Source organism: Talpa europaea (genome assembly GCF_964194135.1).
Source record: "Talpa europaea genome assembly, chromosome: X".
Lineage (NCBI taxonomy): Eukaryota > Metazoa > Chordata > Mammalia > Eulipotyphla > Talpidae > Talpa > Talpa europaea.
This window is the reverse complement of record NC_140081.1, coordinates 55472724-55496661: the sequence shown is the minus strand read 5'-3', so window position 1 is coordinate 55496661 and position 23938 is coordinate 55472724. Positions and strand designations below refer to the sequence as shown.

Here is a 23938-nt window from a genome sequence, read left to right as displayed (position 1 = left end):
GTATCACTATTACATGTCTATCAGTTGCTGAGCTGATAACCTTTTTTTCTAATTAGGAGTTGTGTCTGGTTAGGAATTCCTTGGGGATTGTGATATAAAAGTAAATAGTTCTCTTGATCTTCGGAGTGGTTTTTTGTTTTAAAAAAATCATTTTTCCCTAATCATAAAAAAAAATATGTGTTTATCATAAAAATTCATGCCTGGCATGTTCATGTGGTAATATGCAACATGTACATTACACATGAAAAATACACATGCCATTTTTGTCATCTACCATCCCCAAGAGAGCACTGTTACTGTGGTCTATTCTATCTGGAAGACTTACTGAGAGTTTCATGAGAGAAGAATGAAGGTATGAGTAAAGGGATAAAATTAATTGATGAGGTGAAAATATGCCATAATAATGTCTCATCATCACCTCTGTGCTTGTGCCTCCTGCTTGTCACATTTAATAATATTATTTAGTGATATTATCGTGTGATACTAATAATCAAATAACAATAAAAATCTAACTTATTTTGCAAATAAATGCTTAATCAAAATGAGATCATACAGGATTGTTTTAGGAAAATTCATTCCAATGAATTTCTTGAGAATTTTCGAAGTATGGCTGATCATCATTTTAAGGGCACTTTTTGGACTCACTCCACTATTGACTTGGCATTGTTTTGGCATCTCCTTTCCTTTTATGTCATTGTGTTCATCATTAAGTTTTGGCACTGAAGTGGGAGACACTAAATTTTGTCCAGCATTGTCACTCTCAAGAAATGCAAGCATTTAAATTAGAAACCTGCTTGTAAAATTTTTAAAGGAGATTGTGGGCTTTTGCTAGTCCCTGAGCACAGAGAGGTGAACAACAAAACAGACCATGACTTTGCCCTCGTGATGACCTTGGACCCTAGTAGGGGGTTATAAACATTAAACATGCTTAAATTTTATATTCAGAATTGTGCTTATGAAGTAAGCACAATTTCCTATTAAAATAGAAACGGAGCATCATTTAGATTTGGTGGTAGGAGTGTGACAGGAATGGGTGGTCACACTAAACTCTCCTCACCATGCATATGAAGATCTTTGAGACCTGGCATTATTTTACTTTTATAGAAAGAACTCCTTGATTTCTTATGAAGTGGAGACACTTCTTTTTTTGGCTTAATAAATGTCTACTTCATCGAATCCCTGGAAATTAGCTATACTGTTCAGTGAAAAATTTAGGTCTGATGCCTTGCTTCTGTAATGAAAAGATAAAAATATTCTGTTTAATGATTATTAACTTTAAATAAAAAGGAAGTCAGTATTAATTCAATAGTTACTGTGAAGTTTGTTTTTAGTGGTTTTTGGTTTATGGTAATTGAGGTCTATTTATGTTTTCTTAAAGGCAAAAATGAAATAATAGGACTCTTCCTATACCAAAATACTTGCACATATGTAAATAAGGTACTTCAAAGATAAGTATTTGGAAGGTTTTAGATTTTAGACTACCATAAATGTATAGGGAAATAAAAGAAAACATAACCTCACTTAGAAAATATTATTTTTTATCTTCTGTTTAGGTAAAAGAAAGGATAAAAAAAAACAGTGCTCTCCTCAGAGGGTTAGAAAAAATGTTTAAAAAGTACCAAAGAATCAAATGTTATCCTAGTTTTCTCCTTTCTGTATTTTCCGTAGTTATGGACAAATTTCATGATGTCTGTGGCACTAATATATGGTGAAAGTAATTTTAATGTGCTTGACCCAATCTAGTATTCAAAACACTGTATACTGTTACAGACAATATGATATAATAATAGTAGCTACCATTTACTGAAAATTTGCTTGGTGCCATATTAGGTACTTTACAAATATTAAGTGATTCAATTCTTAATATATTTTTCTACAAAAAAGTATAATTTTCTTCCTTTTGCAGATGAGGAAAAAACTCAGAGAATTGAAATAAGTTGCCCAGTTTTGCTTGTCTATGAAGGGGAAAGACCAGAATTTAAACAGAGGTCCATTTGACTGCAAAGCCTGTTCTCTTTCACTGAGATGAGGGTTGAAAACAAATACTGAACTTGCTAGTCAAGAGGCCTAATTCAAGTTGTGACTCTGTCACTGCCGATTAGTTATGTGACTTGTTTTCTTCAGGTGTGAGCTAGGTGTAGCACAGTCTATCTCGAAGCTTCCTGTGGGATACACATTAAAAAGTTGAGGAATGGCCAGCAAGGTTTCACAATAAAATGTAGTAGATTCACTAAAACACTTTTACTATGGTATCATAAAGAATGTTCAGCTTCTAATTTGGAGGACAGTGTGTGTGTTGGGGGGGGGGGGTTGGGGTGAGGGGGGGGAGAAACCCTTAGAAGCAATTTATGGTTTTGAAACAAAAAATGTCATTATCCTTTAGTCTTTGAAATCTGTATGCCAGGAACTTCATTTGCAAATGACAATTCTTGCATAAGGAGGATTTTTCTCATGGAGCTCGGACGAGGCTAAATGATTGAGACAATCCTATGCAGATGTCATAATCCGTCAGCTTCTCTGTAGATCTTACTCACTTTGACTTGTTTAATTCAGTGGCTTGCTTTGAATTAGGGTAACTTTCACATAAACTGGAAAACTACGTGCAGAGATAATTGACTGTACAACTTTCACATAAACTGGAAAACTACGTACAGAGATAATTGACTGTACATGCGTTTTTTCACTGCTCCTCCCCTTCCCATCCCTCTCTCCTTGAGGAATGTCTTTATCATCCTCCCTCTTTTAAAAATAAATAGAAAACTCTCTCTTGTATTTCCTCACTCTTTGTTGTTGTTTAGTTTTTACTTTGAAATGGCATATCCCTACCAGCTCTTTGGTAGCTAGAAGCAATGTGTTAGACAATAATAAAGCTTAAGGCTTTTTCCCTGTCACTATAATTCCCTTTTTATTTTACATTAATGAAAATGGAGTTTGATTTGCCTTTCCATGACAAAGGAAGGGCTAAATTTTAGTAGCTCTGACAACTGAAGTAGAGGATCTGGATAAAAGTGAGGGAATCGGCAGTTCTTAATCCTTTGTTCTGTCATTCTCTGAGCGGTGTCCCTGTTCTCAGCTCTCTTCTTCCTTCTTGGGGTTGTTTGTGAACCTAGCAATGCCTGGCTGGCACAGGACTGTAGTAATTGCCAGTGAAAGGACATTGGAGAATCCTGTGGGCATGTTCTCCCGTGTCCACACTTTGCAAGGAGTGGAGGAGGAGGAGGAGGGTGAGGAGGATGATAATTGACTGTATGCTAGGCACTACTCTAAGTAGTTTGTTCTGTTTTACAGATGAAGAAACTGAGACTTTAAGGTTATTGCTGAATTCATACAACTAGTAAGAACCACAGCTGGGATTTGGATCCAGGTCTGTCTTATCCTAAATCCTTGGGCAATAGTTTAATTCTCTTAGTTAACAATTATTATCATTATTATGAGTTCCAAGATGACCAAGCTACTGTACTTGCCCTTAAGTTGCTCCCATTCTAGTTAATAAAAACATTTGTGCAGTCTAATTATATGACAGTGTAATAGAGCTCTTATGTGCAAAGCTATGGAAGCACAGAAATCAGTTTTTCTGGTTACATGTTGGATAACTGAAGGCTTTACAGAGAAGATATCGGATCTGAGTAGTTCTGACTAGTTTGCCTTTTTCCTTCGTTAGCTTTGTAATGGAATAGTATTTTAGACATGGGGATTGACATTAATAAAAGCAGAGAGAAATTTCACATGCCCTTGGTTCACTAGGTAATGTTAAGTGTGTAGTTGTGGCTGATAAAATGGATGAATGGCAGAGAAGGGTGATGCCTTAAAGACTGGGAACATAACCTGAAATGATCTTATTAACAGAGCAACTTCCTGTGACCTTACGGGACTCTTCAGTACCAAGTATGGGCCTGGTTTTCCTCTCTGACATTAGAATTGCATCTTCCTACTCTGCTAAGGAGACCGCCTTCCTTGATCTTGAATTGAGGGCATAGTAAAAGGAGCTCAGCATTTCTGTACATCAGGTAAATGGAGCTTTTAGTAAATGAAGATTTTGTGTAGAGGATAAGCCCAGTTTATTCCCTGCCATGTTCTGTTATTTGTCAGTCAGGAAGCTAGAATCATGATTCTTTGTGATATTCCAACCAAGTTTAATTGGAATAGACCTACTCAATAATACCTGACAAATTGATACTAGAAGGCATGCCAAACTGTTGTTTTCCTCTGAATTTTGCTGCATTTGTTGTAATTTCTCCTCTTTTGCTTTTGATCCTATTCACTTGAGATTTTTTCCCCTTATTTTCTTACTCTTGCTAGAGGTTTGTCAATTTTGATTTTTTGAAGAAACAGCTTTTGGTTTCATTTACCTTTTTGACTTTTTGATTTCTATTTCAATTATTTCTGCTTTGATTTTTATTTATTTGAGCTGTTTTTTGTTTCTTGATGTTGGCTTATATTGCTATAGATTTTTCTCTTAGTACTATTTCTGCTGCATCATATAAGTTCTGGAAATTTGTGTCCCCATTTTCATTCTTTTGAGGTACTTTTTGATTTCTTTATTAACCCAATGGTAGTGTGTTGTTCATTCTTCATGTATTGAAGGATTTCCCTGCTTTCTTTGGTGGTTGATTTCTAGCTTGATACCTTCATGGTTCAAGAAGATGCTTGGTATGGTTTCAGTCTTTGTGAAGTCGTGATACTTGTTTTGTGACCCAGTATGTGGTATATTCTAGACAATGTCCATGTGCCCTTAAGAAAAGTATATAGTCTTTTTTTTTGGGGGGGGGGTGCAGTGCTTTGCAAATTTCTTTCAGGTCCAGAGTCTTAATTATTTGTTTAAGGCTACTATCTAGTTGATCTGACCATTGGTGAAAGTGGAAGTGTTGACATCCACTACCACAAATGTCTTTTTTCCGATGTCCGTTTTCATTGATTTAGTTTCCTGATGTATTTTGGTGCTCCTTCATTGGGTGAGTATACATTCGTGAGTGTTGTTTGTAAACTCCTGCAGTTTCTATTTGTCTGAAAAGTCCTTTATTTCTATTTCATATCTGAAGGAGCACTTGTAGGATAGAGTATTCTTATTTTTGACTGGCAGTTTTATTTGTAACACATTGTTTCATTCTCTCCTTGCCTGTCATATTTCTTTTTTTTTAAAAAAATAAAAGATTCATTTATTTATGCTTATAAGAACTGGGGTGTAGGCCAGAGGTGTGGGAGTGTGTGTGAGAGGATTCACCAGAGTGGGGAGCAGAACAGGCAGATCTACTGAAATACACTGCTGAGGGAAGCAGCGGCGAGACAGGGGAGGTCTGCTGCACCATATGGGTTAGCCCTCTGGCTGGGGTTTGATCTTGTGCTGCAGTGGCTGTGGATAGCTTGATAGTACTGAGACTTTAACCCTTGTGCCACCAGGGAGGCCCCTGTCATGTTTCTTGAGACAGGTGCGATGTTAGTCTGATTGGGGTAACTTAAAGGTTGTCTTCTTCTCCCTTGTCAGCTTCAATATTCTTTCTTTGTCTTAAACTCTTGGAAGCTTCACTACTGTATGTCTTAGTGTAGGTGCCACTTAGTGTAGGCATTTGGTTAGGTATCCTGGGGTTCTTTTAGCTTTCTGGATTTGTACATTAATTCCCTTCTCTAGGTTTGGGAAGTTTGTCATCTATTCTTTTTAACTATACTTTCTATTTCTTTTTCCTTCCCCCTCTTGAATTCAGTACTTATGTTGCATTTCCTCATGTATATGGAGAATTCTTGGAGTGTTTCTTCATTTTCTCCCCCCCTTTGTTTCTCTGTTTCCTTTTTTACTCCAGTTCTTTGTTCATTTGCATCTTCACATTCACTGATTTGTTCTTGCATGTGACCTGTTTTACTTCTGTAACTTTCTCTTGCATTTTTCATCTGTATTTCTCTTTTTATATTCTGAATCTATATTTTTCTTATCGAGAGCCTTATTTTCTGTCTCCTGTTCATTGATTTTATTCCTAAGGGCACACATTTGTTTTAGTGAGTTTTCTCATTATTCTTCCCTTTCTTTAAATTTGTCATGACAATTTGAAACTCTGTATCTGGTAGGAAGAACAAATCTTCCATGTCTTTTATGTTGGGTTCTGGAGATTTGACTGTACTCTATATTGTATTGTTTCCCTGAGGACTCATTTTTTTTTTTGTTCTTTTCTGAATTAATTTCTTTGAGCCTTCACTTATAGGTGGGGCTTCTGGTGGACCCTCCCCTTACTGATCTGTGGCCTCACTGTTCTGGGTGAGGGCAGCAAGTGCATTCTAAGACATCATTTCTCAAAATGTATTATGTTGAACTCTAGTCTCTCCAGATGGTTTTTCAAGAAAGTGCTCTTTGGTCACTATTATAGCTATTCTGAACTTTCCTTGTAATAGGGTGATATAATATTTGATCTTTTTGTCTTTGGTTTCTTGAGAATTGTTCTACTTTGAGATGTCATATTCTCTTGAGGTCCCATATTTCCATGTGCTACATTTTTTGTCTGTGCATTTTACCACTTGAGGGCTCCCTATTTTGTTACAGTTTTTACTATCTTTAGTAGAAACTTTGGCAGTTAAACTTATTTATTTTGGCCTTTGCAAGTTTATGTACTCAGATTTGTCTTATAGTTGGTGATTCAGCAGACGAGGGGGTTGGGCTTGGAGGGATCCAAATGTTGGTGTGTATGAGCTGGGGTCATACTCTGGCTCATGTTTGTGTAACCTGTAATGTCTTTCCTCTCTGGAGTTTGAGCGGGGAGACTTGGCTGTCCCTGTGATCTCAGTGTGCCTCACAAAATAAGTACCAGTCTTTCAGTGGGAGGGGCGAGTACAGTTCAGAATCTTGCTCTGCTATTTTTACTGGAGACCCAGCCTGTGTGGAGCACCTTAGCGCCTTTATAAGTTTTTCTGCTCTTTCAAGGAAGTGCGTCTCCTCACTACCACCCTGCCACCAGCGTCCCCTATTCCAGATCCCAACCCCTAAGTTCTTTCTCCATCCTCCTCTTGTTCAACTTAGCATGAATTTACTCAATGTCACACCTGTTGAAGTCTGCACTGATTTCTACTCTCCAAGGGATAATCCCACACTTACTTAGAGTGTCCACCTGGCTCTGTGCTCTAGGAGCTCTAGCCAGTGGGGACAGGGCATGCCATCTCTCTGCTGTGCACTGTCAAGTCTGTTCCCCTTGGCAGACCCACTCCACTGCTTGTCAGGGCCTGCTGAGTCTGGGCTGCTTCCAGGTCCCTCCCCAGGGATCACTGAGGCCTATGGGTAGGACTATCTTCACAGGTCTGGTTCTAGGTCCAGTCCTGGGGCTTGTTGAGTTCTGAGCGCTACTGCCAGTGGAACTACTTCCAGGACCTGTGCCAGAACTTGCTGACATCTGCAGAAGGCCTACCATGGAGGCCTACCATGGTCTGCTTTCAGGTCCCTTCCCAGGGTTCCCTGAATTCTGCCAATTTCCAGGTCTCAGTATTAGTGCTCTCTAAGGTCTGCATATGGCTACCTCCTACGAGCCTTACCACTTCCACTCTGCTGTTCATGGGACACAATGGGCCACCAGGGCTTATCTTGCCTACCTGGGCAGGCTGCTTGCTTGTTTTATTCCACTGCTTGGTGCACTCCCTCCTCCTCCAGTATTTTTTTTAAAGATTTATTTATTTATTTTATATAAGAACCGGGGTACAGACCAGATGTGCGGGAGGGTGAGAGGATTCACCAGAGACAGAGTGGGGAACAGAACAGGCAGACTGACGAAATACACTGCTGAGGGGAGCAGCGGGTGAGACAGGAGAGGTCCGCTGTGCCATGTGGGATTCTCTCCGGCCGGCCGCCCGGGATTGAACCAGTGCTGCAGAGCTGCGGACAGCTTCACAGCAAGGTGCTCAATTACCTGTGCCACAAGGGGAGGCCCCCTCCTCCTCCAGTATTACTCCATGTGTGTGCTGTATTATCTTTTTTCCTTCAGAAGTTATTGGTTTTGTTCTGCTGCAGTCTTGCTGTGAAGGTGTGGAATAGGTGAGGCGAGCATCTTCACTCTGCCAGCATTTGCCCTCACCCCTTTAACTGAAAATTTTAGATAACTTTCCCACCATGAAATTTCAGATATATTTGGGCATCAGTTTTATGTTTGCTGTTTAAATACTGTGAATACTCCTTTTCTGATTCCGCAGTGAGACTCTGCTTTAAGGAAGACTTTTTTTTTTTTCTTTAACTATGTAAAATAGGTTTCCTGGCAGTAGAGACAAATGTCATTATGAACTACTTTTTCCTTTACTTGATGTACAGAGGCATTTGTGACAAAAAATTGGCAGAAAATGTTCAGTTCCCCTTTTTTTCCCTCGGTCAGGACATTCTCACTTTGCCCTTAAATATATCGTGTTTATTGGATTTTAAAAACAAGACTAGTAACCTAGCCTTTTATTCTCTACTAAACAATTTTAAAGATAGTGGAACTAGTATTTTGTAAATTAAATTTCAATACCAGTTTTCAGAAGGTATATCTTTTTTTTATTTAAATATTTTATTTTATATAATTCTTACATCTTTTTTCATCTTTGCACAATGTATGCATTTTCATTTTGGTTATATTCCCCATACAATTGCACCCCCGCCTTATTTTGACTCTAGTCCTTCCTTTCCCTGCCCCTCCCTCCTCCTCCCCCTGTAGTGTGTCTCTGGTTTATAGTTGCTTGTTGATTTTGATTTTTACTTTGTATTGATTAGTCTTTTTCTTGATCTCTTATTTAGGTTTTCTAAATTCCTGCTATGAGTGAGACTATCCGGTATATTTCTTTTTCTTTCTGCCTTATTTCGCTGAGCATGATTCCTTCTAGCTCCATCCATGTTGCTGCAAACTGCATGTGTTTATCTTTTTTGATTGCTGAGTAATATTCCATTGTGTATATGTACCACATCTTCTTGATCCAGTCATCTGTTTTTGGGCATTTGGGTTGCTTCCATAGCTTAGCTATTATAAATAGTGCTGCTATAAACATAGGGATGCAGGTGCCCTTTGGAATTACTGTTTCTGTGTCATATGGAATCTCCATCTTTAGCAGATTGAGGAATCTCCACACAGCTCTCCACAGAAGGTATATCTTTACAGATGAAATTTAAAAATATATTTCGTGTGTTGTAAATTTTACTGTTTTTATTTCAGCAATGTTCTAGGGAGCATATTAGAATGTTATATTGATTTTTTTCTTTTTTAATGTTGATTTTTGATAACTCTAGTCTTTGCTTTTCTATTTAAGAGTTACTGTAAACTATATTTAGAACCATACAAATAACAAAATGAATTTAGTCACAGTATTTTGTGAGTTGAAAGTAAATTTACTAATATTTGTTGCCCACTTTGTCAGAACATAGTAATTAAAAACATATTTCACCTTTTACGAACATAATTGTATGAGACCACCAGATGCTGATGTTAATAGAACACTGACAGGAAAAGTTGAAAATGGAAGCTTGATGGAAAAAACCTAGGATCACTTAGCTCTGTCAAAAACCTTATGACTAGGTATATGGGAGAAAAATAAATTTGACCATGAAATGACCTCAGGCCATTCTAAAATTTTTTTTGGGCTTTCAAGATAGCAGAAAATACTTTGGAAATGGGCACATTCATGATCAGTGTTTGAAAACTCAAGTTAGATTACTTTTGCTTTTCTCATATTTTCTCATGGTAATTTTCAGACATAAAATAGTTGAAAAAAATTTACTGTGAATACCAGTGTATCCACTGTCTAAATCCTGCCATTAACTTTTTGCTGTATTTGCTTTTTTTACATGACTCTAACATGTATTGCTCTTCTATTATTCCATTTTATTTTATGCATTTTTTAAAAAATTGCAGTCACATTGTTTTACAACATTGTATGTAATTCAGAAGCATAGACTCACACTTCCTGAGATGCTTGTTCTCACACCACACCCACCACCAAGGCACCATTGTCCTCCACCATAGTCTATTGTGACCCCCTCACCATTGTGTTTTCACTCCTCCCCTCAAATTAAGTTGTACATATCTAGTATCTCCAGTCTGAAATATTTCACCACGCATTTCATTTATTAGAGTTCAATATTTATTAATACTACTCTTTTCAAGATAAAATTGCATGCAATGAAGTGCACAGATCTTAAGTTTACATTTATTTTTTTTGCAAATGCATACACTTGTATAACTACAAACCTTATTAAGACAGAACATTACAGTCACTCCAGAAAGTTCCATCAACCTTCTTCAGATTCGAATCCTAACCTCACTACTGTCCTCAAGGACAACAAACTCTTGAGTATTTTCCACCATCAGAATGATTAATTTAGTTCACCTCATCTTAACACCACAGTTCTGGTGTCATTTATACTATAAAATTGAACTTTCTAACTATTCCTCCTATACTGTTCCCCCTTTCTCTCTTGTCACCCCTATATATATCTCAGACTCTGAGTTGTTTTGTTGTGTTTTGTTAGTTTGCTTGCTTTATGTATATTCCATGTATGAGTGAAATCATCCAGTAGTTGTTTTTCACTTTCTGACTCATTTCAGTAAGTATAAGCACCTCAAGATCCATGTTTTTATAAATCCATGTTGTCATAACAGGGAAAATTTCATCTTTCTTAATAGCTGAGTAGCATTCCATTGAGTATATTTAGTATAACTTCTTTATTAAGACATTTGTTGATGGGCATTTAGGTTGATTCTTTATTTTGACTATTGAGATAATTGCTACTATGAACATAAGGACTAGAGGTACATAGCATTTTTCAATTATTTTCATATTATTTGGATAAATACCTAGGAGAGGTCTTGCTGTACCATATAGTGTCTCTATTTTTAGTGTTTTAAGGAATCATTACTATTTTCCCAAGAGGCTGTAGCAATTTACAGCCCTGCCAGTAGTATTCAAGCATTCCTTTTACTCTACAGTCCTGAAAACACTTGTTTTAGTTTTTCCTATGCGTCATTCTCACAGGTGTGAGGCAATATTTCATTGCAGTTTTGATTTGCATGTTCTTAAAGTGATGTGCATTTTTCCTTGTGCCTGTTGGCTATGTGTATATCATCTTTGGAGAAGTGTCTCTTTAGGTCTCCAGCCCATTTACTGGCTAGGTTTTTTTGTTAGTTGTAGAGTTGTATGAATTCTTTGTATATTTTGGCTATTAACCATTGTTAGATGTAGATGTGTAGTAACTTCTCCCAGTCAGCAGTTTCCCTTTTCTTTTTTATGTTGGTTTCTTTTGCTGAAAAAAAGAATTTTAGTTAGATCTAGTCCCATTGATTTATATTTTGCTTTTGTTTCCCTTACGGTTGGAGTTGAGTACCCAAATATAGCCTGAGGTTGATGTCTAGGAGTATATAGTCTATGTTTTCTTCTGTGCATCTTATGATCTCAGGTCTTATATTTGATTATTTCATCCATTCCAAAGTAAATTTTGTGTATAGTGTTAAATTATAAAGTTTCATTTTTTTCTGTATGACTCTCTAGGTTTCCCAGTACCATTTGTTGAAGAGGCTTTTCCTTTCTCCTTACATACTCTTGACTCCCTTATCATAAAATAACAGTCTATGTATGTGTGGGTTTATTTCTGATCTCAGTTTTATTTAATTATTGTGTGTTTGTGTGCTTATTTCAGTATCACACTATTAGCTGATGACTTTAGTTTTGTAACATAGTTTAAAGTCTGGGAGTTTGAGGGCCTCCCCAGTGGCGCAGCAGTTGAGCGCTGGGTTGCGAAGCTGCCGGCAGCCTCTGCAGCGCCGGTTCGATCCCCAATTGATCTGTATAATCATTACATAATAAACACTCCTATATCTGATTTCCATTTTTCTGTGAAATTCTATTTTATCAGATAGAAGTATGACTGCCCTTGTGTTTATTGGGGTCCTGTTTGCTAGTAGGGTTGTTTCATGCCTGTTTACTTTGAGCCTTGTTTATCTTGGAGTTTATATGCACTTCATGGAGACAGTAGAAATTTGAGTTTTGTTTTCTTTTTTTTTAAGATTTATTTTATTTATGCATATAAGAACTGGGGTCTATGCCAGAAGTGCAGTGGGTGAGAGAATTCACCAGAGACAGAGTGGGGGGCAGAACAGTCAGATCTACTGTTAAACCCTGCTGAGGGGAGCAGTAGGTGAGACAGGAGAGGTCTGCTGTACCATATGGGTTAGCTCCTTGGCCGGGGATCGAACTCATGCTGCAGTGGCTGGCAATAGCTTGATAGCACTGAGAGTTTAACCCCTGTGCCACCAGGGGGGCCCAGGTTTTGTTTTCTGTTGTAACAATTACTCTGTGCCTACAGATTGGTGAGTTCTGTCCATTTACATTGTGAGTTTTAATGTGTAGGTTTAGTACAGCCATATAATGTTTCATTTTCTGGTTCACTATTTCTTGGTTAATCTTTTTGATTGATCTTAAATTTAGATCAGATAATTCCTTTCATTTCTTGTAGGGGAGGTCTAATGTTGACAAACTCTTTAGCTTTTGTCTAAGATTGATTTATTTCTCCCTTTTATCTGAAAGTGAGTATCTTTCAGGATGTAGTATTCTTGACTGGCATTTTTTATGTTTGAGTATTTTGAGTACATGTTATCCCATTCTCTCCTTATGTACAGAGTTTCTGCTGTGAAGTTTAATTAAAGCCTGATGGGAGTACCTTTATAAGTTACCTGCTTTTGTCCCCTGAGTCTCCTTCAGTAATCTTTCTTGGTTTTGAACTTGTATAATTTTATTACTTTGTATGTTGGTGTTAGTCTCATTGCTTTTTTCCTAACCTAGTTTACTTTAGCTACATGGACTTGTATATTTAGTTCCTTACCCAGGTTTGGATGATTTTCTTCTATTACAATATTACTATTTTTTTTGAGTTTTCTGTTCCCCTCTCCTGAGATACTCATTATCTTTATTTTGTCTTCCTAGGCTGTCAGTTCTTGCAGCACTTAATTTTTTTTGGGGGGGGGGGGTTTCTTATTTCTCTGCTGTCTGGGCCCTGGTGCATTTCTATCTTCATGGTCACGGATTCCATCCTCCATTTGGTCTATTCTGCTTCCATATCTTTCTTTAGAGTTCTTGATCTCTTTGCATTTTGAATCTGTTATTTTCTTATTGAAAGCTTCAATTTCTGAGGGGGGCGGAGCAACATGGCGGCAAGGAGACACTGCGAGTAAGATCTCCCATTAAAAAAAGTTAATAGGGAAGAAAAGCGGCAGGTCCCAGTGAGAACTGGGACACGGAAGATAAATGGACGACTCCAGCAAACTACCCGAAGAAGAAAGTGGCCATAAAAGAGGACTAGAAGGGAGGAAAGTGCAGAACCCTGCTCCCCTCCCCCATCCACAGAGTCAGCACTCTCTGACCCACAGAGAGGAGGAAAACAACAAACTAAAACGACCAACAAGAACAAACTACGCAGCAAGCGGGACTGTGAGTGGAAAGGAACTATTGCAGCCACCACACCCCGTGAACGGGAGCTGTGGAGAACCCTGCAGGATTCACCGTGGCGGTGAGCGAACGGCTCCGGGCGCCATTGGAGAACAAAGAGACTCTGGAGGAGACCTGCACACAGCCCGGGCCGGCCTGTAATCTTGCCCGGAAAAGCAGCGCACTTGAAAAGCAAACGCAGATCGGGATCGCGGCTGCCCAGGTCCCCGTGCCTGCGACCTAGGCTTGCGGGGAGACGCGCAGAGGCCCTCACTGAGGTGAAAGTCCCTCACTGAGTAAGCAAGAACCAGGCACCCAGGCACGGGAGCGGGTGCAAAAGGCGCCATTCCGGCGCCACTGAACTGGGCTACAGCCCACGTCCTGGACCTGAGGGCTTTGGAACTGAGACCCGGGGCACGAATTTCGGGGCGTGGGTTCTCCACGACAGTGGGGCACAAGGCAGACACAGCACCCCAAAGCCGTTGAGGTTTACCCTACCATTCCTGCCCTGTTCCCTGTCCCACGGGGTGGGGGGGGAGAAAAACAGCCCCCCAAGGACAATAGGAGAGATCTCTGGCGCCACCTAGTGACCAGAAATAAAAAAGTCACTAACACCTCATAGAACAGGGAAATTACTTAAGACTACTTGAAAAGGGCAGAAGGCTCCCGGAGGAGACAGTGGCCAGCTGGGAATTTAGACCACGCCAGGCCCCTTCCGACCAGCAGTCTGAGCCCACAGAGGGAACAGGGACCCACGGCCAGGGCAGACCAGGCGCGCAAAAAAGTGTGCCTGAGACCGGATGCTCAGGGACTGAGTCCCGCGTTGCCATTTTAGAACAGGGACATTTCTTCAGTAAAGACTTCTGAAACCAGCAGAAAGCTCCCTCAGAAGCCAGAGATGGCTCCTGGAGGAGCCAGAGGGGAGCGGAGAAGTTCACCCAAGATGCCGGCCAGTCCGAGCAACACAGTGTCCCAATGCATACGACAAATTAGAAAACAGACAGTAGGGAGTAGAAGAACCACATGCAACCTAACAACTCCTCAGGAAAAAAGCACACTATAAAAAGAAAACCACCCCACAGATTGCAATGACAGTAACTTGGAAGAACTTCTGAGCCTTCCAGAAAGAGAATTTAAAATTGCCGTGATTAAAAAAATGACAGAACTCATAAAGGAAAACAATGATCAGAAGAAGGAAATTGAGTCCCTAAAGAGGGAAGCAAAAGAAACGCAGGAGATCAAAGAATTAATGGAGAAACTAAAGAAATCTGGGGAAAGCAATGAAAGCAGAATAAATGAATTGGAAGAACGAATAGTACTCTTGAAGACACAGAAAGAAAAAGAACCAAAACAGAAAAGGAAATAGAAGTACGAAGGAAAAAGAATGAAGAAAGACTTCGGGAACTATCTGACTCCATGAGGAAAGGGAATATAAGAGTTATAGGAATTCCAGAAGGAGAGGAGAGAGATGTAGGAACAGGGAAAATATTCCAGCAGATAATTGAAGAGAATTTCCCAAATGCAAAGAAGGAGCTGAAAATTGATATACAAGAAGCAAGAAGAACACCAAACTTCCACGACGAAAGGAAAAATACAGCAAGACACATAATAGTAAAGCTCCCAAGAATCCAGGACAAGGAAAAAATAATGAAGCTGACAAGAGGGAAGAAACAGATAACATTCAAAGGAAAACCAATCAGGCTGACATCAGACTTCTCTGAAGAAACACTATGGGCAAGGAGAGAGTGGAGGGACATAGTCAACAGACTCCAAGAAAACAGATGCCAACCAAGAATACTCTATCCCGCAAAGCTCTCCTTCCTCTATGAAGAAAGAATAAGGACCTTCCCAGACAAAGAGAAACTCTGGAATTTCATTACGACTAAACCCCCACTCCAAAAAATACTACAAGGAATCCTAAAGCCAGAACCTCAGAGGGACGAATAACAACGAAAGAAGGCCAAAAAAAAAAGTTATTAAAAGAATAAATAAATAAAATCAAAGGAAAGACAAACACAATGGCAAGTACAAATGCTAACATATCAATATTAATTCTAAATGTAAATGGACTAAACTCTTCAATAAAAAGACACAGAGTCACAGCCTGGATTAAGAAACAAAACCCACCCTTTTGCTGTCTCCAGGAAACAAATTTAGCTACAAAAGATAAAAATAGGCTCAAAGTTAAAGGATGGAAAGCAATCCTACAAGCAAATGGACCAAAAAAGAAAGCAGGACCAGCTATACTTATATCAGATAAAACAGACTTCAAACTCAAAAAAATAAAAAGAGACCCCAACGGTCACTACATTATGATCAAGGGGACAATACTTCAAGAAGAAGTAACACTCATTAACATATACTCACCAAACGAAGGAGCACCAAAATATATCAGACAACAGTTGTCCTCTCTGAAAACAGACATCAGAGAAAACACATACGTAGTGGATGACTTCAACACACCACTATCAACAATGGATAGATCAACAAGGCAAAAAATAAGTAAAGAAACTAAAGCTCTAAATAAGGACCTAGAGCATTTGGGCTTAACAGACATCTATAGAACACTAAACCCCCAAAAAATGGAGTACACATTTTTCTCAAGCGCACATGGATCATTCTTCAGGATCGATCACATACTGGGGCACAAGACAAATATCAACAGATACACCAAGATTGAAATCATACCAACCATCTTTTCTGACCATGAAGGCATCAAACTAGAAATAAACCATAAAAAGAAGGGAAGGAACTTTCCTACCTCATGGAGATTAAAAACCACACTACTGGAAGACCACTGGACTAATGAGGAGATCAAAGAAGAAATTAAAAAATTCTTTGAATAGAATGACAAGGAGGACACCAATATCCTAAATGTATGGGATGCAGCAAAAGCAGTAATAAGAGGAAAATATATAGCAATAGAAGCTCACATCAAGAAACAAGAAAGAACTCAAAGAAACAACCTAATCTCGAAGCTCAAAGATCTAGAAAAAGAACAAAAAAACCCCAAAACCAGTAGAATAAAAGAAATAATAAAAACCAAAGCAGAAATAAATGAAATTGAAACTAAAAAAACAATCCAAAAGATCAATGAAACCAAGAGCTGGTTCTTTGAAAAAATCAATAAAATAGACAAACCCCTAGCCAGGCTCACAAAGGAAAAACGGGAGAAATCACAAATGAACAGGATCACAAATGAAAGAGGAGAAATCACAATAGACACAGCAGAAATCAAAAGAATAATCAGTAACTACTATGAATAGTTATATGGAAACAAGTTCAACAATCTAGAGGAGATGGACAAATTCCTACAACTCTACAATCACCCAAAGCTAGATAAAGAAGAAATAGAACACCTAAACAGACCAATTACAATTAGCGAAATTGAAATGGTAATCAAAAACCTCCCCAAAAACAAAAGCCCAGGACCTGATGGATTTACAAATGAAGTCTACCAAACATTCAGAGACCAATTAGTGCCTATCCTTCACAAACTCCTTCAAAAAATTGAGAAGGAAGGGACAATACCAAACACGTTCTATGAAGCCAACATTACACTAATACCAAAACCTAACAAGTACAACACAAAAAAGGAAAACTACAGGCCAATCTCCCTAATGAACACTGATGCAAAAATCCTCAATAAAATTTTAGCTATCAGAAACCAACAATGTATCCATAATATAATTCACCTGGACTAAGTAGGATTCATTCCAGGGACACAAGGATGGTTCAACTTCCGAAAACCAATCAACGTTATCCAACACATCAACAAAAAGAAATATAAAAACCATATGATAATATCAATAGATGCTGAGAAAGCTTTCGACAAAGTGCAACACGCATTCATGATAAAAGCCCTTGAAATTATTGGGATACAAGGAACGTACCTCAACATCATACAGGCCATATATGACAAGCCAACAGCCAGTATCATTCTGAATGGTGAAAAGCTGAAAGCAATTCCATTAAGATTTGGAACAAGACAAGGATGTCCACTGTCACCACTGCTCTTCAATATAATACTGGAAGTCCTAGCCAAAGCAATAAGACAAGAGAAAGACATCCAAGGAACCCAAATAGGAAAAGAAGAAGTCAAACTATCACTATTTGCAGATGATATGATAATATACATAGAGAACCCCAAAATCTCCACAGAAAAACTCATCCAACTCATCAATCAGTTCAGTAAAGTGGCAGGATACAAAATCAACACGCAAAAGTCAGTAGCCTTCCTATACACAAACAATAAATCTGAAGAAGAAGAAATAAAAAAAAAATCCCTTTTATTATTGAAATAAAAAAAATCAAATATTTGGGAATAAATCTAACAAAAGAGGTAAAGGACCTATACAAAGAAAACTATAAAACACTGTTAAAAGAAATAGAAGAAGACACGAAGAAATGGAAACACATCCCCTGCTCATGGATTGGAAGAACAAACATTATTAAAATGGCCATCCTACCAAAAGCAATATACAGATTCAATGCTATTCCAATCAAAATTTCAATGTCATTCTTCAAAGAAATAGAACAATTATTGATGAAATTCATATGGAATCACAAAAAACCCCGAATAGCCAAAGCTCTCCTGAAAAAAAAAGATGGGAATGGAGGCATCACACTCCCAGACTTCAAACTCTACCTCAAAGCCATAATCATCAAAACTGCATGGTATTGGAACAAGAACAGACACACAGACCAATGGAATCTAATAGAAAATCCAGAAATAAACCCACAGATTTATGGTCAACTAATATTTGACAAAGGAGCAAAGACTATGCATTGGAGCAAAGAAAGCTTGTTCAATAAATGGTGCTGGGAAAACTGGGTCGCTACATGCAAAAGAATGAAGCTTGACCACTACCTCACACCTTACACAAAAATCAACTCAAAATGGATTAAAGAACTAGACATAAGACCTGAAACCATAAAATATATAGAAGGAAATATAGGCAAAACACTACATGATTTGCACATCAAAGACATCTTTACAGACACATCACCCAAAGCAGTGATAGTGAAGGCAAAGATAAACAGCTGGGACTACATCAAATTAAAGAGCTTCTGTACAGCAAAAGAGACAATAACAAAAACAAAGAGAAACCCCACCAACTGGGAGAACATTTTTGCACCCAACACTAATGATAAAGGACTGATCACAAAAATCTGCAAAGAGCTGATGAGACTCAACAACAAAGAAAATAATCCCGTGAAAAAATGGGCAGAAGAGCTTAAAAGAAACTTCTCTGAAGAGGAAATGCAAATGGCCAACAGGCATATGAAAAAATGTTCAACATCACTTGTAATCAGGGAAATGCAAATCAAAACTACCATGAGATACGATCTTACACCAGTGAGAATGGCACATATTAAAAAAACTAGCAACAACAAATGTTGGCGAGGGTGTGTAGAAAAAGGAACTCTTCTGCACTGTTGGTGGGAGTGCAAACTGGTCCAACCACTATGGAGAGCTGTGTGGAGATTTCTGGACCTACTAAACATAGAGCTTCCATATGATCCAGCAATTCCACTCCTAGGTATTTACCCAAAGGACACAGAAACTTCAATTCCAAAGAACACCTGCACCCCTATGTTTATAGCAGCACTATTTACAATAGCTAAGCTTTGGAAACAGCCCAAATGCCCAAAAATAGATGACTGGATCAAGAAGATGTGGTACATATATACCATGGAATATTACTCAGCATTCAAAAAAGATAAACACATTGAATTTGTAGCAACATGGATGGCACTGGAAGGGATCATGCTCAGCGAAATAAGCCAGAACGAAAAAGAAAAATACCGGATGGTCTCACTCATAGCAGGAATCTAGAAAACTTAAATAAGGGACCAGGAAAATGAATAACTAAGAAAGTGAAAATCAAATCAACAAAAAACTATAAACCAGAGACACTTTTTGGGGGGTGAGGGTCGGGAGGGGAGGGATTGGGGTCAGAATGGGGGGGTTGCAATTGTATGGGGAATATAAAAATAAAATTAAGTCATATATAAAAAAAAGAGCAAAAAAAAAAGAAAGCTTCAATTTCTGAGCTCATTAACTTTTTTTGATTTTAGTTGTATCTCTTTATCTTTTTTCAGTTCTCTTACAGCAGTTTGACTTATTTTCCTGAGTTTTATCCTAGCTCTTAGAATTTCCTTAATAATACTTTTTCTAAGCTCTATCTGATAGGGGGATATACTTTTTCATGTCTTTGTGGTTGGATTTTGGGGAGTTGTGCTCTCTTGTGATACCATATTCCCTTGAGTTCTTGATTTTCCATGTGTTACTCTTTTTTTTCTAGTTTATAATTCCCTATTTTTGATTAATATCTGTAGCAATAACTTAGAGAGTTAGATTATTTTTCCTGCAGGTAGTGCTAGAGTTGTGTTATATGTTCATTATTTATAAATTGGTGTATCCACTAAAAATACTTACATCTTGAAGCTTTCACACATTAGTTAGCGCTTGTTACCTTATCGTGGCTTATAAGAAACGTAATTATCGCAACGAAAGATATAGACAGTGGTTTCAGGGTGGGTTTTTCCCCCCAAACTCCCAGGATGTTCTCTAATTTTGTTTACATTTAGAGGATGAGAAAGGTTTCAGTATGTGAAGTATTCAGATGAGAAGTATTCAGTATGTTATTTTCATGCAGGGGCAAATGTAAATCATTGTAGGAAAATCTTGATTCTATCATTCCCCTTTTTTCTTCCTCCTTTTTCGTTCTGAATGTTGCCTACTTTCTCCTCTACTACAGTTTCCTCTGACGCAAGGCATCACAGTTTCCATACTTCTTGATTCCGAGATATTAACAAGGGGTGGTCATTTAGAATTGCTAGTGTTGCTGAAATTCTAACTTCATTTTAAATCCCACTAGTGATTCTAGACAGTGTATGAATTTGTAGTATCTCTGAGAAAACTATCAGATTATAAGTGAAGTAGTAATCTAGAGTAACAAACATACTTTCACAGGAATGTTCTAACTATTTTCTCTGGTAGAACAAAGCAGTGATTGTTGGTATAATACTGTACCTGAACCTAAAATCTTAATGTCCTTCAGACCCATGTCAACACTTAGAATCGAGCATAATTATGTCAGGAATTTGAGAGAATATCCAGTAGCATCATTATGGAGTAATTTTGCTTATTAAAGATTTTAGTCTTTGTTTTATTTCAATAAGAGCTTTTGTAGATAGGTTTTTATTTCATTAAAGTAAAGACTAGCAAAAATAAAACCAAGAATCTCTCTCACCCTAGAACCAGAGTGAATGCTATATATGTGATGGAGTGTACTTTGGGACTTCTACAAAGAATCAGTTAACACAAAGAGTTTTACAAGGATTGGGAAACCCAGTATGCAGTGCAGAGAGTTTCTTGCCCAAAATCTCTTTCCTAAGAAAGTTATTCAGAAATCCAGTGTCTAAGGGATTTATCTGATCCTAGTTAAGAGACCTCTGGGTTCTCTAAAACAGTGATTTCACAAGATTGTGGAAGGAAGAACAATAGCTCACCCATTTATCAGTGGGAATGTTACATTTACTGTACCTATTGCAAAAGTCTTGATGTGAATCACTGTGTATCAGGATCTGCTTTTCCTTTTGGCCCTGAATGCTAAGACTAGTACAAGGCCTTCCACTAGTTCTAGAGTAGCTGTGTGTGTGTGTGTGTGTGTGTGTGTGTGTGTGTGAGAGAGAGAGAGAGAGAGAGAGACTGAGATATGGGAGATAAGTTTGATAAGGCTGGTAACAATGGATATTTAATTATTATAAAATTAGCAGTCCTCCATTGGCTTTCTTTGAGCTCTATCAAAGTTTTCTTTTTTTTCTTCTTTTTTTAAATATTTATGTATGCATATAAGAACTGGGGTATAGACCGGGGTTGCGGGGGGGGGGGTGTTTAGAGGATTCACCAGAGACAGAGTGGGGAGCAGAACAGGCAGATCTACTGAAGTACACTGCTGAAGGGAGCAGCGGGCGAGGCAGGAGAGGTCTGCTGCGCCATGTAGGTTAGCTCCTTGGCCAGGGTTTGAACTTGTGCTGCTTTGGCTGCTGCTATCTTTGTAGTGCTGAGACAACCCCTTGCACCACCAGGGAGGCCCTCTATCCAAGTTCTATTCAGCCATTTTTGTTAAACCAGGAATAAGATTTGTTCATGATACCTAAGGGGGTATAACATGTGCTCTAAGGGGGACAAAGATTTTCTACCCATAAAATTCTATTCATATGTCAGTTGTTTAAGCATATAATTTTGGGGATGCATTTTCACACCTGCATATGTGTACATACTCTACTCACTTGCCACAAAACCTGCAGTGGCTGATGTCCTCCAAAGATTTTTTTTCAACTCCTATACAAAGAAAAGTAACCTTTGGCATCTTCTATTTCAGCCTACTACTTCCCCTAATCTGCAAATCTCAGTTACGTGTACTTTTAACACTGAGGCAGTGATACTGAGAATGGAATGAGTTAATGAGTCAAAAGGTAGTTTATTGATGATCACTGACTTGATTTTTTTACCCTTTTCTTTACACTTTTTTTTTTATTGTTATAGAAGAAGCTACTATGGAGGAAATTGGGCCAGTTTTAGCTTTTCGGGACTGCTTTCCTGGCTAAAGGAATACCAGGTAAAGTTATTAATATCTGAGTTTTTAATTTTCTAGGTTCCATTTTGTATCACATAATAACTCTGCTTGGAAGAAAACTGTAATAAGAAGCTTCATCTGTAATATAGGATTGATGCCTCGCTTTTATTTACTTAATCAACAAAAATTATGCAGTCACCGTTTCAGTGAATTTGTCCCCAATGTTTTTAAAGTACATATAATGCTTTTTTAGTATAAATGGATATGTTGTCTAAAGAGTGAATCACATATACTTGATACCATTTTCTAGTTATTCTCTACATACAAATAATAATGCATAATTTTTCCCCTAAAATTGTCTTTCAGAAAAAATAGTTTGGTTCTTAGAAAGTTTCACCTAATGCTAGTTGTTCTTTCAGTTAATATGTTTTGAAATAAACAACTATTTGGGGAAGATACATTAATTGGAAATAACTTATGTCATTGGTGGTTTTTCATATTTGTAGTTTTGGCTTTCATATTTTTACAGACAGAATCAGTAAAAAGAAAAAAAGTAAGTTATTGGATAGCATTGTAAACATGCTCTTCAGTTTGTGGTAATCATGTCTATACAGATGTATGTCTGAAATCTAGGCACTGTTATAAATCAATTATTACTTAAAAAAAGCTTTTTGATTATCACTTATAGTATTGAAATATGGAGTTTACTAATTTTTATGAGATAGGTTAAAACACTGTTATAATTTTATGTAGTGCTACATATTCCTTGAAATGGCATTCCTAGTGAGAGCATCACACCTGGAATCAGAAATTACTGTATTTCTTCTCTCTTTTTTTTTAATATTGTATTAGGAGAACTGAGGTACAGGTCAGAGGCACAGGAGGGTGAGAGAATTCACCAGAGACAGAGTGGAGAGCAGAACAGCAGACAGACCAAAGTCACTGATGAGGGGAGCAGCCGGCGAGGCAGAAGAGGTCTGCCACGCCATGTGGGTTTTTCTCTGGCTGGCTGGGAATTGAATCAGCTCTGCAGAGGCTGCGGACAGCTTCACAGCGCAATGCTCAACCCGCTGCGCCACCAGATTGGCTCAGAAATTACTGTATTTCAAAAGAGTTTGTACAGGTTGAAAAAGAGGCTGATAATACTCTTAGAAAATTGTTTTTCCATAGCTAAGAATAATATGGTTAAGACTCATTAAGCACTTACCATGTGCCATGCCCCTAAGTCATGATAGATTTTGGTAATGAAGATACAGTGAAGATTCAGTTTAAATAATATTGTTGCATGAAATGAGAGTTTGGAGAAAAAAACCTATTTGTAAAGTAGCCTTTGATATATTTCCTCAAACTATGTGTAAACTAAGAAATTAAATATAAGTAGACATTTAATTATATATTTTATCTGTGTCTTAATTAATTCACATATTTATGTTGATCAGAAACTATGATTTGAATCTTGTCCCTGTGAAGTGTGAGGGTCCCCTTATAGTTAGACATATTTAGTACCTCAACAAGAAAATTCAGTCTAGATTCTCAGAACAACAAGAAAAATACCTCAGTTGTCTGAATTGAAAACTTTTGTTGTGTAAAGGGAGTTTTAAAAAACAATTTTTGGGGCCTCCCTGCTGGCGCAAGGGGTTAAGACTCAGTCTGTGAAGCTGTTGGCAGCCTCTACAGCATGAGTTCGATCCCCAGTCAGGGAGCAACCCACATCGGCGCACCCGGCCTCTTCTGACTCTCCCGCTAGCAGTGTACTTTGGTTGTTCTGCCTGTTCTGTTCCCTGCTGTCTCTGGTAAATCCTCTCACCACCCCCACACCTCTGGCCTGTACCTCAGCTCTAGTATGCATAAATAAAATAAATCTTTAAAAAAAAAGCAATTTTTGGTACTGGTTTATTAGATTTATTAAAAACATTTTTTGTAGACATTTATTTTAATGTTTC

The 23938-nt window shown here is 38.0% G+C and overlaps 1 protein-coding gene across 1 annotated transcript in view; it reads left to right on the top strand.

The window, feature by feature from the left end:
• The window catches only part of CHM (CHM Rab escort protein), a gene marked incomplete at its 3' end in the record, with an annotated part of 193218 nt that overhangs the window by 35186 nt on the left and 134094 nt on the right, over window positions 1-23938 (top strand). The window contains exon 3 of the mRNA XM_084259085.1: window positions 21965-22037. Within this exon, the coding sequence (XP_084115211.1) occupies window positions 21965-22037 (73 nt within the window). The remainder of the gene's footprint in view (window positions 1-21964; window positions 22038-23938) is intronic.